The sequence below is a fragment of the Nicotiana tomentosiformis genome, chromosome 5 (genome assembly GCF_000390325.3).
Source record: "Nicotiana tomentosiformis chromosome 5, ASM39032v3, whole genome shotgun sequence".
Lineage (NCBI taxonomy): Eukaryota > Viridiplantae > Streptophyta > Magnoliopsida > Solanales > Solanaceae > Nicotiana > Nicotiana tomentosiformis.
In genome coordinates, this window is record NC_090816.1 from 100251749 (window position 1) to 100270920 (window position 19172).

Consider the following 19172-nt stretch of genomic DNA (forward strand, 5'->3'; position numbering starts at 1 on the left):
CCATTTATTTTATCGCTGCGTCTTTCTTCAGTAGCTTAAATATGGGCTCACAAGTGGTGGTGAGCTGAGCAATGAATCTGCTGATGTAATTCAATCTTCCTAGCAGACTCATGACCTCTTTCTTGGTTCTCGGAGGTGGAAAATCTCGAATAGACATTATTTTTGCCGGATCTAACTCAATACCCCTCCGGCTGACTATAAACCCTAGAAGTTTCCCAGATGGAACTCCGAATGCACATTTAGCTGGATTCAATTTCAAATCATACATGCGCAGGCGCTCAAAGAACTTTCTTAAATCCCTCACATGGTCTTCCTGTGTTCTGGATCTAATGATCACATCATCCACATATACCTCAATTTCCTGGTGCATCATATCGTGGAAAATGGCAGTCATGGCTCTCATGTAGGTTGCCCCGACATTTTTCAGACCAAATGGTATGACCCTGTAACAGTAAGTGCCCCAAGGTGTGGTGAAAGCCATTTTTTCCACGTCTTCTTCATCCATCAGAATCTGGTGGTACCCAGCATAACAATCCACGAAAGATTGTATCTCATGTTTAGCACAATTGTCAACAAGAATGTGGATGTTTGGCAATGGAAATTTTCCTTTGAGCTTGCCTTATTCAAATCCCGATAATCAACGAACACTCGGGTTTTCCCATCCTTCTTTGGCACTGGGACCACATTAGCCAACCATGTGGTGTACCGGACTACTCGGATTACACCAGTTTTTAATTGTTTGGTAACTTCTTCTTTGATATTATCACTGATGTCTGTTTTGAACTTTCTTTGCTTTTGTTGGACAGGTGGACGGTCGGGATAAGTTGGCAACTTATGTATCACTAAATCGACACTTAGTCCTGGCATATCATTGTAAGACCATGCAAACACATCTTTAAATTCAAACAAAAGTGGAATCAATGCATCTCTAGTTTTTTCCTCAGCGCGAATGCTTATCATCATTTCTCTGGTCTCTTCTGAACTGCCCAAATTAACTGGCTTGGTTTCATTTAAGTTCGGCTTAGGCTTATTCTCAAATTGTTTCAATTCTCAGTTTATTTCCCTAAAAGCCTCATCTTCATCATATTCCAGTTCTTGATTCATTATTTCACAGTTAGACATCGTTTTGGGATCTGGGCATGAAGTCCGCAAGCATGTCATGTTATTTAAGTCTGCATTATTAGAACTGAAAAGAAAAAGATAAGAAAATAGCAAAATCAGAAAGAAATAAAAGAAAAGATCCATAGACGATAAAATATTGATTTCATTTCATTGAATTTGAAGATAGGAGGGTTTACATTGAAATGAAAAGATAACAAAATAAAAACATTCGAGTTACACCCTGAAATAACTCGGAATGCAGAAAAGATGGCAAGACTGAACTACCGGGATTCTCGCCTGACAGGGAATGAAGTAGCCTTCCAATTTTGGAGCTTAACATTTGGCCCCATGTACTGCACCTCAGCAGTGCTTGAGCCCTCCCCCGGTTAGACCATGTGAACCTCGTACAACATTTGTCTCATTGCCTCACAAATGTCCTCAATTTCTTCGGTCGTGAAGGCCTCTTCTTCTTCTTCTATATACTTTGGCTTAATAAATGACTTGGAGAGATGCGGGACTGGCTGAGGCAGGACCCATCCATTTTTCTTACGCTCATCGGCCTATTTTATGTCGGCATTGGTGGCTTGGAAACCTATGCCTAAGAACTTCTCATTGGCAGTCAAAGTGACAGGCTCTGTGACGCCTTGTAAGGATACCCCGAGCCCTTTCCTGGGCTTGTACCCATGTTTGATCATCTCACTGGCGACCATGATTGATGCGCTTGATAAAAAGGGTTGAGGACATGGGGTTCCTTCTTCGCGTTGGTCGGCGACTATGATTTCAAAGGCTTGGTAAACGATGTGTCCACTTCCCTCTCTGGCCTCCAAACATGGGACTGATGGGTCCCTGTAGATTGACTGTTCATCTTCTCCGTGGACAACTATTTCTTGATTTTCATGTTTGAATTTAACCATTTGATCCGACCCACCAGTTGCTCCAGATCAGGAGCAGGTACCCGATACAGTTGAGCTAGTGGGGCCAGCTCAGGCACCAGATGTGCCCATTGTGATACCAGGCCTTCCGTAGGCTTTGGCACAGTTATTGACAGTTTGCACTGGCCTTGCTCAGGTGGTTTCGGCTCAAGTCGCACCTTCCACTTCTGAGGACAGGGGAGGTACTCATACCCCTGTCACCCGTACTCCATAGTAGGTAGTGCATGGACTTCAGATATCGGGGGCACTACTAGCCCAACCGGTTACAACTGCTCAGGCCCCGATAGTTCCCGTTATGGATGATGATGAGCAGAGGAGGCTTGAGAGATTTGGGAGGCTTCGACCTCCATCTTTTAGCGGTGCAGAGTCAGAGAATGATCAGGGCTTTCTGGACAGGTGCAAGTGATGCTTCAGACAACGGGTATTCTGGAGACCAGTGGGGTCTTATTCACTACTTTTCAATTTTCTTGAGCTGCCTTTAGATGGTGGGAGGCTTATGAGAGGTGCATGCCGGTTGGTGCAACATCACTTACTTGGAAGGAGTTCTCCGTTCTCTTCTTGGAGAAGTTCGTGCCGCAGTCTCGCAGAGAGGAGCTGTATAGACAATTTGAGCAGCTTCGTCAGGATGGCATGACTGTGATGCAGTACGAGATGAGGTTCTCTGAGTTGGCTCATCACACAGTGTGGCTGGTTCTCACTGATAGGGAGAGGATTTAGAGGTTCATCGATGGCCTCACATATCAGTTGTAGTTGCTTATGACTAGGGATAGGGTATCTAGTGCTACTTTTGATGAGGTTGTCGATATTGCTAGGCAGATAGAGATGGTCCGTAGTCAGGAGCAGGGTGAGAGGGAGGCCAAACGGCATCGTGGTTCAGGAGGTTTTAGTGGTGTTCCTTCTAGAGGTCAGTTCTACCACGGCAGGGGTCGTCCTTATAAGTATGCTCAGTCGGCTCATCTAGTTCATCGTGGTGCATCATCCGGCCATGGTTCATACACTGTACATCAGGGCCAGTCATCTCTCAGTGCCCTTCCAGCTCAGAGTTCGTCCCATGCACCTTCTGTTCAGGGCTCATCAGCATCGGGTTCTTTTAGCGAGTATTCTGGTGCTCGGGGCTCCCTTCACTCCCCACCGCCATTCGCAGGGAGGGGTTGTTTCAAGTGTGGAGATATGGGTCATATCAAGAGCTATTGTACCCGCCTTATGGGAGGTCCAGCTCAGCAGAGGAGTCAGCTTACAACTTCAGCACCCGTTACTTCATCACCCGCCTGGCCAGCTCGGGGTGGAGCTTAGTCATCTAGGAGTCGCCCTAGAGGGGGATACTAATTAGGTGGTGGGTAGGCCCGATTCTATGCTATTCCTGCCAGATCTGATGCTGTTGCTTCAGGCGCAATGATCACAAGTATTGTCTCAGTTTGCCACAGGAGGCCTCTGTACTATTTGACCCTAGTTCAACTTATTCGTATGTCTCATCATATTTTGCTCATTATCTGGATATGCCATGTGAGTCCTTAGTTTCATCTATTCATGTCTCTACGCCAGTGGGCGATACCATTATTGTGGACCGTGTATATCGGTAGTGTGTAGTGACCATTGGGAGCCTGGAGACTAGAGTTGATCTCTTATTACTTAGTATGGTTGATTTTGACGTGATCTTGAGTATGGATTGGTTGTCTCCATGTCATACTGTCCTAGCTTGTCATGCTGAGACTGTGAAAATAGCAATGCTGGGGTTGCCGAGTATTGAGTAGAGAGGTTCTCTAGACTATGTTGCCAGTAGACTGATTTCATATTTGAAGGCCCAGCGGATGGTTGGGAAGGGTTGTTTATCTTATTTGGCCTTTGTGAGGGATGTTGGTGCTGATGCTCCTACTATTGATTCTATTCCGGTGGTACGGAAATTTCCAAATGTGTTTCCTGCAGACTTGCTGGGCATGCCACCCGATAGGGATATTGACTTCGGTATTGCCTTGGTGCCGGGCACTCAACCCATTTCTATTCCACCATATCGCATGTCACCAACTGAGTTAAAGAATTGAAGGAGCAGTTTCTGGAACTCCTTGATAAGGGGTTTATTAGGCCTAGTATGTCACCTTGGGGTGCACCGGTGTTGTTTATGATGAAGAAGGATGGTACTATGAGAATGTGCATTGATTATAGGCAGTTGAACAAAGTCACAATTAAGAACAAGTATCCTTTACCGAGTATTGATGATGTGTTTGACCAGCTGCAGGGAACGAGGGTGTTCTCCAAGATTGATTTGAGGTCTGGTATTACTAGTTGAAGATCCGGAACTCGGATATTCTGAAGACAGCCTTCAGGACCCGTTATGGTCATTATGAGTTCCTTGTGATGTCTTTTGGGCTGACCAACGCCCCAACAATGTTCATGCATCTGATGAGCAGTGTATTTCAGCCTTTTCTCGACTCATTTGTTATAGTGTTCATTGATGATATCGTGGTGTACTCTCGTAGCCAGGAGGAACATGCCCAACATTTGAGGATTTAGGTGGATCCGAAGAAGCTTGCCTTGCCACCTAGCTTGTCGAGTGTGCATTCAGTATTTCATGTTTCTATGCTCCAGAAGTATGTCGGTGATCCGTCTCATGTTTTGGATTTCAGCACAGTTCAGTTGGATGGTGATTTGACTTATAATGTGGAACCGGTGGCCATTTTGGATTGGCGGGTTAGAAAGTTGAGGTCAAAGGATATAGTTTCAGTGAAGGTGCAGTAGAGAGATCAGGCCATGGAGGAGGCTACTTAGGAGACCGAACGGGAGATGCAGAGCAAATATCCACGCCTATTTGAGACTATAGGTATGTTTCTAGACCCGTTCGAGGACGAATGTTTGTTTAAGAAGGGGAGAATGTAACGACCCGGCCAGTCGTTTTGAGAGTTGTAGCCCCGTTCCCCCATTTACTGCTCCATTTGTTCTTTATAACTGTTATATGACTTATTGGGTTAGCTGGTTCGGGTCCGGAGAGATTTCGGAATGAATTGAGAAACTTAGTCTCATAATGGAAAGCTTAAGTTGGAAAAGTCGACCAGATATTGACTTATGTGAAAATGACCTCGAATTTAAATTTTGATGGTTCCGTTAGCTCTGTTAGGTGATTCTGGACTTATGAGCGTATTCAGATTGTGATTTGGAAGTCCGTAGTAGAGCTAGACTTAAAATGGCAAAAGTTGTAATTTTGGAAAGTTTGACCGGGAGTGGACTTTTTGATATTGGGGTAAGATTTGATTTTCGGAAGTTGAAGTAGGTTCATGGTGTTATTTGTGACTTGTGTGCAAAATTCGAGGTCAATCAGACGTGATTTGATAGGTTTCGACGTTAGAATTTGGAAATTTCTAAGTTCATTAGGCTTAAATTGGGGTGCGATTCGTGTTCTTGATATTGTTTGAGGTGATTTGAAGATTCGACTAAGTTCGTATGATGTTTTAAGACTTGTTGGTATGTTTGGTTGAGGTCCCGTGGGCTTTGAGTTGATTTCAGGTGGTTAACGGACGTGAAATTTGATTCGAGAAGTTGCTGAAGTCTCTGTGCTGCTGGTGTAATCGCACCTGCGGAGTGGGAACCATAGATGTGAGCCCGCATGTGCGGGTGAAGGTCTGCAAATGTAGAGATGGAGGAGAGCATGCAGAGGGACGCATGTGCGAAGGTTTTCCCGCACCTGCGAGACCGCAGATGCGGGGTGAAGGCCATAGAAGCGAAGGAAGGAAGGGGCTGTTTTGAACCAATTTTGGATTTTGAGTTATAACTTTGTAATTTCTTGTATAATTGATTCCTTTAGCCCGTATTGATTGTATTGTACTGGTTGTGGCTATATTCGGGTAATTTGAAGATCGATTTGCGAGGCAAAGGCGTATTGAAATAGGGATTTGCTCGGATTGAGGTAAGTAACACTTCTAAACTTAGTTCCGAGGGTTCGAAACCCCGAATATATGTGTTATGTGATTGGTATTGAGGTGCCACACACGCCAAGTGACGGGCCTGCGGGCGTGCACCATGAGAATTACCACCTGGTCGATTCCATGGCACTGTATAGTGGTTCTATCTTGTTTATATCCGTGTTTTCATCATGTGATAAAGTAATTGAGCTGTCACTCATGCTAGATATCATGTTTAGGCTTTATGAAGGTACTATTGGGGCCCATAGTGGTCATTTTTTGCTGTTGTCTTACTGATTTCATTGATATTTCGCACTCAATCATATTCATTCATTTCATATCATATTACAGTCTCTGTTATTATTTATTGATACATCATATCATTATTTTCGGGCTAGTATCATGACATTGTAAGCCCGTGAGAGAGAGACTAGAGAGATTGATGACCGAGTGAGGCCGAGGGCCTGAATATGAGTGATATTTATGGGATCGGGCTGCATGCCGCATCAGTTATACTGATTTATGATAGCGCTTGGGCTGAAGGAGCCCTTTCGGAGTCTGCACACACCCCCCAGTGAGCGCGGTTGGTGTTATTGAGGGATGAATCTTCCCTAGACATGGATCTTGTCCGAAGTTTTATACACATGGAGATGGATCTTCTCCACCGGCTGGATTGGCCCTACTCGGTACTGGGTGACTGATGGTCAGTGATGTATATATTCCGGGATGGATCTTCCCTGGGCCATATGAGCCATATACAGTACCGAGTGATTGAGCATTTGAGAGCGTGAGCACATGTGGACGTCAGCATGGTGCGTCACATACAACATGCGCATTAACATAGTAGAAGTAGAGGAGTTATATTCTTCATATCATTCAGATTTGATCCATTTTACTGTTTTGAGATATCTATCGAACTTGAAAAGCATGTCTACGTTTCTGCACTTTATTTTTTATATTGAACTGTGCCGGTTGAGTTCGTCACTACTCTCAGTCCACAGTTTGGATTTGTTACTTATTGAGTTGGTTGTACTCAAGCTACACTCTGCACCTCGTGTGCAGATCTAGGTGCTTCCGGTTATAGCGACTGCTGAGTGAGGAGTCGAGATCTCAGAGACTATCGAGGTAGCTGCATGGCGGTCGCAGGCCTTGACTCTCCTTCATTATCTTTATTTGTACTTCAGTTCTTATTCCTCAGACATTGTAGTAGGTTGTATCCTGGTATAAATGTTCATGTACTCGGTGACACCCCGATTTTGGGAGAGATTTATATTGCGTTTGTGGTTTTATTTCAGTTTTTAAATGTTTTTTCTTAAATTTTAACTGCTTCCGTTTTATTTTCAAAGTTTTTACTTGGTTGAACTCGTTGAGTAGTTGGCTTGCCTAATTCCACGATAGGCGCCATCACGATGATTGATTTTGGGTCGTAACACACTCACTTCACTGCACTAGGCACCATTTCTGTTTTTTCTTCTCACTAACTTCGCCACCAAGAAATCCTCTTCTCCAATGTGAATGGAAAAACATTTACCCAAAAGGTCGGCACGTCTCTTTCTCTGTTACTTTCGTTTGTAGGATGAAACTCAATGTAGTTGGCGTTTAGTTTTACCTTTTTATTTCGTGATAATGAATTTCTGAGACATAATTCAGGCTACTGAAAATCACTTCTCCTGCCCCAATTTGTTTGAAACGAAAGTTGATTGAACTGTTTTTCAAGCTAAATTGGGCGTAGGTCAATTAATTTGGAATATAAACTTTTGATACTTGCAAATTGAAATAAGTACTATAAGTTTGCAAGAAAATTATTGAATGGGTATTAAGATTTGGTAAGAAAAAAAGTAAAAGTTAGAGAAGACATAGGTAGACAAACCATAGGTTGATATGCAAAATATTTATTATTAGGTACTTTGGCACCTAAGGGTGGCCTAGTTATGGAGGAGAACTACGAGGTCTAAGCTTCAAACTGGCAAAAAATTACTGTTTAAGCTTTGATAGGCAAAGTTATTCAGTACCTATACTCTTGGGAGGTAGCAAGTGCCCGCTGGAATAGTCGAGGTGCTCGCAAGAGACGCAGATCCAAGTTTTAAACTCTACGGGTTCAACATTTAAGATTTTTCGGATTGAACCTATTATATTTTTAAACTTATGGGTTCAAGCCTATAATATATTGTAATCTTTTTGTGATTTTTTGCATATCATTATGCTCCGCGTCGAAGACACTGAGTATGGATGACGTCATTAAATTCTTTTTTATTACGTACCTTCCTTCATGGGCTTATAGAACAAGCCATTAACTTTAATTCTTTGTTGAGTTTTTTAGTTGTTGTGTTTGATTCTTGCCTTGTCATTATCCTGAGATATATAATGTTTGAGGTTTGTATACAAAAACATGACAGAGTGTTGGTACTTCTAGACAATTATACAACTTACAAGTATAATTTTTGATGATTCCAGGCAAGTTGAGTTCCCACGCTTCCGGGACATTCCCTTTACTCGGTAGTATGCTTGTATTAGAGAGTTCATATGCGGCATGCTACCAGCACTCCTTCCCACCCACCCCCGCCCAAAAAAAGGATTCTGAGTTCTGTAAAATGTACTCTTGTATGTACTCTTTTTGTAATGTAAAATGTATCCCATTCTTTTAAATGATTTCTTTCCTGATATAGTAGCTCCTTTCAAAACCATTAAAGTCCCATTTTTTCAATTATTTACGATGGCAAAATGGGAGAGTAAATTTTTTAAAACAAAATTAATATTGAATAACTGAGATCTTATCGTTCCTCTCTATTCAAAGATTACTCAGTAAGACCCCCTTTACAGTTTATATATCATTCACCCAGATATATGGACTTGAAGCGTTTAGATATTTAAGCAGTGTCCACTTCAGTTAAGATGAAAGAAAGAGGCTTATAATAGGGTTAATTAAGAAAATATATGAACATTTATCCTATAAGCACTTGTCCTGCAGCTAATAGGAGAAAGATAATGAAGAAGAAGATACAGGCAGCGGAAAGAATACACTACTAAAAAATGTCTATTTTTCGACTGCCAAAATGGTCGAAATACGGTCAGAAAATACTGATTTCCGACTACATTCAGACAGAAATAATGTGGTCGCAAAATAGCTTGTTCTGAAATAGTTGACGACCGACTCCGTTTGTAATTTGCGATTACGACAGTCGAAAAGTCAAAATATAAAAACGACTAATTAATGTTGTCAATTGTCCGACTAATGCAGTCACAAACAATATAAATTAAAATTTTAAATTACATAAAACTTTCCCACTACTTCGGTCGCAAATGTTGTAAATAATTATAATTTTATTTAAACTTTATCACCAAAGTGGTCGCAAATATTACAAAGTATTTTTATTTTATTTAAGTTTTCTCACTACTGTCGTCACAAATTTAATTTAATATTATTTATTTATATTTTTCACTACTGCGGTCGCAAATCTAATTAAATATTACTGTGTTTATTTACTTTTCCCACTACAGCGATCACAAATGTTCCTGAATCTGGAAAACTTTGAAGCAATTTGCGACTACTATGGTTGGAAAACTAGAAAAATTTTGATAGATTTCAGATGTTTTAAAGCCACACCACCTGCCAATTCAAAAATACAGCAACTAAACAATCAATCCGCCATTCCAACCAATCAATTCACCATTTCAATTAATCCAACCCATAAAACACAAACAATTAAAGAAGGTATAAACATTTGTAACTAAACACAAGTTAAACATTCACTACAAAAAAAAGGCCTAATTGCGGGGGTTATTTCTAAGGTTTGCGGCGGTTTAAAACCCCCGCAATATGTTGTTGCGGCAGTTGTTAAAATCCCCACAATAAGAGTCGTCGCAATCGATTTGCGGCAGTTTTTTGCTGACCGCCAGAACTAAGTAGCGGAGGTTACTTCGCGGCGGTTGACCCCCGCAGATCTAAAACTTAAATCTATTTAAAATAATTTTTAGTTACGAATTGCGGCAGTTTTAAACCTCCGCAATATAATTTTTATTCTTTTTTATTAGCTTATATTTAAAGCTCATGTCAGTCATAACCTCAAGAATTTATTGAATTTTTTAATTCATATATTATTGACAAAATCACTAATTAAGCTGTAAATCATAATCAAAGCAAAAATATATATTTTAAAGTTAAAAGAAATCGATAACATATCATAAAATCACAAAACGTTATCATAAAATATCATTAGTCTTTAAAACTAAATTGTCAACATTAAGTAGCATCACTCAAAAACTATTTTAAACACAAAACATTCACTCCAACATTCTAACATCCGCTTCAACCACACAATTATATCGCCACAATTAATTATCTAACACCATTACAATGAAATTAATGGTTGCCACTAGAATTACTATCACCGCATGATCTTCTTGCGTCCATTGGCGAAAGGGGTCCACTGTCCACATCACTTGACTGCCATAAAAAAAATAAAGTATAAAAATCATGCCAGAATTAGAAATTGGAGTAACTCTAGGTTCTACTAAATACTATAAGTAAATAAGTGTAACTACAACGGATGCAACAACAAGGCCAATTGTACTTATTGATTCACAAGAAACTGGTGTTAGACTTGTGCACACATTGTAGGACTAGAAAAAAATATTGAAGAACTTTACTTACCGTTGTAGGAGAAACTGTCGAAGGAGAAACAAAGAACCCCGCAAACTGTTCTGGTATAGTCCCTTCTTTCATTATCATATATGCCTTGAAAGCGTTCATCATTTGATTGTGAGCATTCATCATTTGATTATGGTTATGTTGACATTGGGACGAACATGAACCTTTAGTACTTGAAGAACTTGTACCACCAAAACGAGCTCTAACTTGTTTAAAAATTCTACTAGGGACAAGGCCTAATCCCAAACACCTCACTCTTCCAGAGTGCTCTTTTTCTAGCACCTTACCAATGGCATCATTTGGCAAAATTTGAGACTCGTCTATGTTGCTTTGGCTCAAAGCTAACTCAATTTTTTCCTACACAAATAAAACTCTTTGTCACAACTAAGCCAACAGGGATGCATTTGTCTAGTGTCAAAATTCGATTTGATCTGGATCTGGAAGGGACCAACAAATAAAAAAGACAAAATGGTAATATTTAACTTGACTTGAACTCAATATGTTCGTGAGAAATAAATGCCTAATCACAAAAGCTAGTGGTTGCTGAATAAGATGAACGACTAATCAATTTATTACTCAAGCTAACTTGGAATCGTTCTACAAGCATTATTCATCAAAATATGCCATTTGCACATATTAGTGGTAAGAAGTTTGAACTGCCAGAATTAAATTTCAAACATTTAAACTGCTACAACTAAATTTCATATCCGTAATTGCCACTGTTCAAACTTCATATCACAAGTTTTCTAAAATTTTCAAAATGAAACAACTAAATGAAAATAGCATTAGCAATCACGTTTAAGATAAGCTAAGAATTCACACAAACTTACGCATATTTCTTTTGCTTCTTCATTAACATATACTACATCTTCATTCTTATGAGTAGCAATGTATATTTGTGCTCGTCCAGGCATTTGTCCAGTCTGAGCCATCTATAAATAAAAAATCAAATCAGAATTAGCTACTACTTAGAAATAATTACATAGTAAGTTAATTTACTCACCATTTCAGCCCTTCTCGTAGCGTTGGCTTTGGAACCACCTGTGTGTGAAATTGTCTGTTTTTTCTATTTTCAGCATTTTTTTTATGCATTTCCTTATAAAAATATACTTGAAACTCAATTAGAAGAACAAACAATAATATAATTATAAAGACTAGTAGAAGAAGTTACATAAGTACCTTTGTTGAATCTTTATATTGGTAATCAACAAAAGAAATCCAATGATCCTGCAGAATTCTATCCGGCACATTATCAATAATCTCAGCTCTACTTTTAAGTGGGTCTTCAGATGCACTCCACAAGTTGAGCCTATTTGCAGCCCATTTCTTTCCAATAGATTTATAAACATATTGTCGTGCAACTGACTCTGTCTTAAAGAAGAACTTGAGCTTCAAGAATAAAACATTGGTTAGCATGTCCTTGTGGTTTTTGTATAACAAAAGGTCTTGTCTATTTGCTTTTTTGTCTCTGTTCTTGTAATATTCTCTTATTTACAACAAAGTGTTAAGGTGTACTCTTTACTGAACTTGTGATTCTTGTTCAACAAAAAGTTATGGTTGATCTACATTTTAGAAAGAAAAGGGTAAATGGTGCTTCAATCTGTAAAAGCATCCAAGGTTAAACCAAGTATCATGGTTTGTGGATTCTAATGGCAGAGCAGTCATTGATTAATAAGCTTCTTAAGCAAAATGGTAAGGCTTACTATGTTCTGCCAAAGTCTTGAGTAGGCCTGATGAAATGTCAGAGCAGAGTATATAACATTTTGGTCTAGAATATAAACAACAAGCCTTGACAATGAATTGTCAACTCTACTTCATACCTTTTTGTATGTTAGCAAATCTTTGCTGATCCATTTTCCAGGAGTTGATAGCACTTTTATATGCAACAATAATTTTGTTCATTTACGGAATGCTCCTGATCCTATTAGTTCTAAGAATGTAAAGCTATAGTTTAAAGACAAAATAGAGATATAGTTGTCTTTCTCCAAAAAAATAAAACAGTGATATAGTTCTAAGAATGTAGAGTTTATACCTTTATAATTTGATCGAAGACGCGATTGAAGTATGAGATAGGTAAACTCAACCATTTCTCATAGTGGATAGGAAATAAAGCGCAGTCACATACTAAAATTCCACAAAAACCTGAAAGAAGGCCGTGTGCATCTCCAAATGGTTCATCCAGGTAATCAAAATCAACCACAATACGTTCTTCACACGTTAAATTTAGCACTTCGTTAACTTTCACTTTGAGTTTCTTGATATTTTGTTCTGAATCAGTATAACAAAAGAGATCAGCTGAATCCAAAAATAAAGACTTTTGGCTACACTACATTAATTTTGTTCAATGACTGTTGCCTCAACTTGAAGGGACTTAGAAGGGACTGCTGAATATGTACTAATAGTCAAAAGTATTTACCTATTGCTTCTACAATCCAATGGCTCCCTGAACGCTTTCTAGATAAGGTCTGAACTGATTGACTTGGCTGTGATGAGTCCTGATCTGTTGGAGTCGAGTGAACTGACCGAGATGGTTGTGATGAAGGGTAAACTGCCGGTGCCGGCTGTGATGCAGCCTGATCCATTGGAGATGGATGGGATGTTGAGTGAACTGATTGAGACGGTTGTAATGCCGGCTGAAATGATGGGGTCAGATGTGTTGTGGCCAAAATTGACGTGGTCGGATGTGTTGGCATGCATGGCGTTGATTGAAGAAAAGAAGGTGTTGATTCAGTACCTTGTGACTAATCTGAATTTTACTTTTTCAGCAAATGCTTGAACCTTGGCATATCTGTAATTCAATAATGAATGAATTTAATAAGCAATGCAAAGAAAATCCACAAACTTCAAGATAAAAGAATGGTGTGCAAGTCGAAATCTAATTTAAGATATACACATAAATTTACTAAAGTTTTCTTTCTCATATCTGGTATTATAGCATGCTCATAACCTTGATAACCATCAGATCTAAGAAGTAAAAAAAGAAGTCCTAGAAGTAGTACTCTGAAAACCAAGGAATTTACATAGTCACATACTCACATGCCCTTCTCACAATAGTTGTATCCTAATGGCAATTTCAGAACAGTCATGTTCGGATGTGTAAATGAAAATTAGATCTTATTTTCATCCTATAAAAAGCCCTTCTTTACAAATCATAACATCATCATCTCACACTCTTCCCTTTTCTCTTGAACAATATTTCAGTTCAAAAAATGGCTTCTAAATTTTCATCAGCAATGCTTCTACCTTACCTCTTTCTCATACAATACCAAGTTAACAAAATATAGCTCATGAAAATAGTAGTAACTGAGAAATATAAAAAATAAGAATCCATTATGGTTTAAAAGTAAACATTCAAAGAAATATTTGAACATGTTAGATCCATATTATAATAGCTTATCAAACACTTACTGAATTCTACGCAAAACCCGAGCAACAAACAATCACAAAATTTTCATAAAGAATAAATATCACTTTCTTAGCACAAAGATAGTAAGTTTTGAAGAATAAAACACTAATTAAAATATCCTAATCAAGCAAAAAAAGATTGTCCAAATTCTTATTGCAATTGCAATTTGGATTTTTATTATATCTATTCAGTCATATGCTCCTCTATTGCAATTTGGATATTCTCATAATCAACATAAAAAAATGTCCAAATTCTTATTATCGGTATGGCTCATTCTCGTATATTTCTTCTTCATCAACCTCTCCCATATCAAACAAATCTCTTGGCTTTAGATGTACAGCGACACTCCATCCTTTATCAGTTTTATCATCAACATAGTAGACCATATTTGCTTGAGATGCTTCAATATATGGATCATCATCCTCACGATCACCAGGGTGGATCAATTTAGAGAAGTTGACACAATTAAACTTCCAAACATCTATTTTGAACCCTCTTTTTCGAGTAGTGTCAGCCCACTGGCATTTAAAGAGAACAACGTTGAACCGACCATAATAATTAAGCTCAATAATATCTTCCAACTTCCCATAATATGGCAGGTCTGCTTGTCTTGCATATCTATCTGTACTAGATATAATACACGAAGTGTCAGAGACAAGAAAAACTCCACTATTTTGAGTTTTTAATCCTTGTTCTCTAGACAAAGTCCGAAATTTGAATCCATTAATGTTATAAGCACTGAATCTTCTTGCAACTTCTGCTGGACCTTGTGCTAAGAACTTGATATCGTCAGAGATAGTGTCTGCTATATCTAGATTCATAATCTAAATAAACAACATATTTCTGTTAGAAATTACAAATTGATACAAGAAAGCTTAGAAAACCAATTAGGAAACATTTTAAATATCATTCGCTCACTCGCTTAGGAAACCAATCGGGGAACTCTTTACTAACTCTCCTCTCTACCTCTGTTGGTGAAAGTCTTCGGCCTCTACTTCTTCTGATGTGATGTCTAAATTTACTACAAAGGTGTTATATGCATCAATTTTAATTCAATTGCTCTAAATGTTTCTTATAAATCAAATCAAATCAAATTTCTTATCAATAAATGGCTTTACTGCTGCGCAATTAAGTAACACATATCGATGAGCTTGAGTTTTCTCCAAAAGAGTCCATGGTTCTGTTGTGGAGCCTCCGACGGGTTTACCTTGTTGAGGGAACATAGATGACACTTCGAAAGTCTCATTATGATTTGGTTCATCGTTTACACGTTTAGGTCAATTTAACCTTGAATCAATTCTCTCAAAATAACGAGAATAAAGAGTTAGAGCTTCTTCAACTATGTAACCTTCAGCTATAGAACCTTCTAGTTGTGATTTATTTCCTACAAGGGACTTGAAATGACCTAATAATCTATAACCAAAATAATAAAGTGTTAGAAGAAACATTTACATTGAAATACTATTACAAGATCTATTAAAATAATTTTGAATAAGAAATATTTTACCTTTCAACAAAATACATCCATCGATAATGTACCGGGCCACCTTGTATTACTTCATCCACTAGATGAACAGTTAGATGAACAATTACAGTAAAAAATGATGGAGGGAATAACATCTCTAGATGAAAAAGAGTTTCCACAATCCGATTTTGTAGCTTTTCTAGGTCTGAGAGGCTTAAGCTTTTCAGACAAAGATGCCTAAAAAAGGAGGAAAGCTCTACCAACGTTGCAACAACCTGGTTTGGAAGCACATTGCAGATTGCTATTGGTAACTATTGTTCCATAAGGATGTGACAATCATGACTTTTTAATCCAAAGATCCTTTTTTGATCCAAATAAATACAACGAGATATATTACTTGAATAACCATCTGGCACTGAGATATTCTTTAAAGTCTTTAGGAAGGCCAGTTTCTTCTCCTTTGGAATTGTAAATGCACCAAGCCCTCATTCATCATTCTCATCCGGCTAAAGATCACGCCTTATACCCATATCTTGTAGATCTCTTCGAGCCTTAACATGATTCCTTTGATTTTTCTTTATCATTTAGCAAAGAGTATATAATATTATCAAACACATTCTTTTCAATATGCATAACATCTAAATTATGGCGCAATGAGTTAGACTTCCAATATGGAAGATCAAAGAATATGCTTTTTTTTCTCCATTGTTGAGTTACACCTTCTCCAATACTCTTTTTCCTATTTCTTTTCCTTGTATCATTCAATTCTGCTTGTCTTCCAAATATGACATTGATATCTTTCACTTGTTGCAAAATATCTGATCCTGATAACTTCTTTGGAGGGGTCCTCTCTTCAACATTTCCATCAAAACGATGTCTCATCATTCTAAATTTGTGATTTCTTCCCAAAAATCGACGATGGCCAATAAAACACCACTTTCTACTATGACGAAGTCGACAAGGTTCTGCGTCAAAATTATAAGAGGGGCATGCAAGACTAGTATATGTATTCCAACCAGATAAGATATCAAGTCCAGAAAAGTCGCTAACTGTCCACATAAGAGCTGCTCGCATTCTAAATATTTCATCCTTTGATGAATCAAAAGTGTCCACACCTTCACTCCACAACTCATTCAACTCCTTAATAAGGGGGTGTAGGTATACATCTATATTATTCCCCGCCGTACGTGGACCTGGAATGATCATTGAGAGGATAAAATTTTGTTGCTTCATACACAACCAAGGAGGAAGGTTATATGGAACCAAAACTACAGGCCAAATGCTATAATTAGTATTCATTGTCCCAAAAGGATTGAACCCATCACTAGCCAGGCCTAATCGAACATTTCGAGGATCGGAATAAAATATAGGAAACGTTGTATTAAACCTCTTCCATGACTCACCATATCTAGGGTGACTTATGGTTCCATCTTTGTTACCATCCTCTGCATGCCATCTCATATGATCTTCAATCTTAGAGCACATGAACAATCTTTGTAATATTGGTTTTAATGGAAAGTAGAGCAAAATTTTTGCAGACTTCTTATTTTTCTTCTTCTTTTGTTTCTTACTTGTAGTTGGTTCATGGTCTTTACTGCCCTCCTTCCCGGGCTTCCATCTAGAAGTGTGACAATACTTGCATGCTTCTGCATTAACATCATCCTCCCAGTATAACATGCAATCATTTGGACAAGCATCTATCTTGATATAATCAAGACACAACTTACTGATGGTCTTCTTGGCTTCATAAAAAGAATGAGGAGTCTTTGAAAATTTAAATGCATCTCTGAGTAGATCTAGTATCATAGTCATTCCCTTTGTCACCCAACCCAGACAAACACTTTATGTGATAAAGCTTTAACAAAAATTTCAACTTTGAATACTTAGACCCTTCATATAATTCTTGACGTCCATCTCTAAGCAACTCAAAAAAATCTTTGTTATTTGAAGTGGGCATATCATGTATCATTTCTTCTTCTCCGACTACTTGTGACGGACCTACATCAACACCCTCATGCCTTAAGCCCCCGAATGCTTCATTAATCAATAATTCTACAGGATTTTCAATGGGTGGTGCATCTTGAGTAACCTCTATGTTTCCAGAATTATGCAATACATTCATTTCCCCATGCATAACCCAAGTGACATAGTTTTGAGGGAACGTCTTATCGATCAAATGATAAAACACTATATTTCTAGTTTGCCACTTCCTAGAACCATATTTAGGATATGGACATTTTATTTTATTTTCGATAGCTCCATTGTTAAATGCAAAATCTAGAAATTGATTCAAACCAAGAAAATACTCTAGTGTGTTCCTTGGCATTTCAATCCAAGATTTATCCATTGAAAATTAGATTATTGTGCAATAATATCACCTATAAGATTTCATGAGGAAGAAAATGAGTAGTCTATTAGTATAAGTTAACAGAACAGAAAATGAAAAAACTAATTAATTCTAACAGAGAACATACATAACCAAATATCTTAAGAAAAGATTATTGTGATTTTCATGAAGTACCGGTAGATTTGAGATAGATTGTCAAAATAAGGGAGGCTTACTTTAGAAGGAAAAGTTTAAAAAAATTGAAATTCATAGGATGAACTTTGATTCTAAAGGTTTTCTTTTCTCTTGGTTCTGTATGCACTCCTTTATAACTTAAAAAAGTTGAAAGTTATAGGATGAACTTTGATTCTAAAAAGTTTTGTTTTCTCTTGGTTCTATATGCACTACTTTATAACATGGCTTTAAAGAAAATTTAAACTGTTTCATACTACCAACCATCTACTTATATGATGGAGGTTTAATTGTATCATGAAACTGAAATGTGTAGTTCTATAAACTAGAATGTGTAGTTTAATTTAAACTATTTCATGCTTATCCATGTGTTGGAATTTAATTGTATCCATCTGTAAACTAGAATTTGATTAGATAGGTCCAGTTCTGTAATAAACTATTTTACTTGAGTAAAACAGTACACCCATATAAACAGTAAAACAGTTTATTAAAGAAAATTTACCAAATTTTTGCTCAAACACCAAACCTTAGAATCACAATACACCCATATAAATCCTCATACAACATGGCGTAAAAAATTTATATTTTCTGCTAGTTCAACAAAAAAATCTCAAATAAACAGAGAAAATCAAAATCTAACATAAAGTATCCAAAAAAACAACAAAAATAAAATTAAAGCCACATGCAATAGAAAACATACAAAAGTTACAGATTATACAAACCCAATGGGGAAGATGAAAGACCCATTTGTAAAAATAACATTGCACTAAACCAAAAATAGGGTAGACGAACTTACTTTAATTGAAGATACTTGTCGATTACTATGCGAGAGTGAGTGATTGAGATGCCTTTGCCATTACTATAGGGGGAAAACATGAGGAAAATCAAAGAAAAAAGATGGGAAAATGAGGATTTGAGTTCAAATCTTACAAATGGAATGAGAAATTTACACAAAACTTCCAATTCTAAGAAAAATAAAGTAGAAAGAATCATGAAATTTGAGTTAATCTCTCAAAATTGAGATCTTTACCTTGAGTTTTTTAGCGCGGCGGAGGTTTTGAGCGTGGTGGAGGTTTTGAGCTTTTGAGAAGTGGGCAGAGGTTTTGAGCTTTTGAGAAAAAAATGAACGAAGCAAAAAATAGCGTGGGGAAATATTAGCACGCTGTTTTTTGCAGATAGCGTATGTTTTCAGCCGCCGCTATTTTCTTATAT

The 19172-nt window shown here is 37.8% G+C and overlaps 1 protein-coding gene across 1 annotated transcript; it reads right to left on the reverse strand.

Moving 5' to 3' along the window:
• Positions 1 to 10226: 10226 nt before the first annotated feature.
• On the reverse strand, positions 10227 to 13153 carry LOC108946914 (uncharacterized). Its single transcript, XM_070176619.1, has 4 exons — positions 12988 to 13153; positions 12604 to 12866; positions 10575 to 10928; positions 10227 to 10367 (listed from the first exon to the last, which is right to left on the reverse strand). The coding sequence occupies exons 1-4, from the start codon at positions 13151 to 13153 to the stop codon at positions 10284 to 10286; spliced, it is 867 nt and encodes a 288-aa protein (XP_070032720.1). The 3' UTR covers positions 10227 to 10283.
• Positions 13154 to 19172: the final 6019 nt, after the last annotated feature.

Coding starts and splice junctions, on each gene's coding strand:
- LOC108946914 (XM_070176619.1), bottom strand. CDS start 13,153: ATGGATCAGGCTGCATCACAGCCGGCACCGGCAGTTTACCCTTCATCA. Junction 10,929..12,603: donor TCTTCGATCAAATTATAAAG/GTATAAACTCTA, acceptor TTATTTGTGTAG/GAAAAAATTGAGTTAGCTTT. Junction 10,368..10,574: donor CGACAGTTTCTCCTACAACG/GTAAGTAAAGTT, acceptor TTTTTATGGCAG/TCAAGTGATGTGGACAGTGG.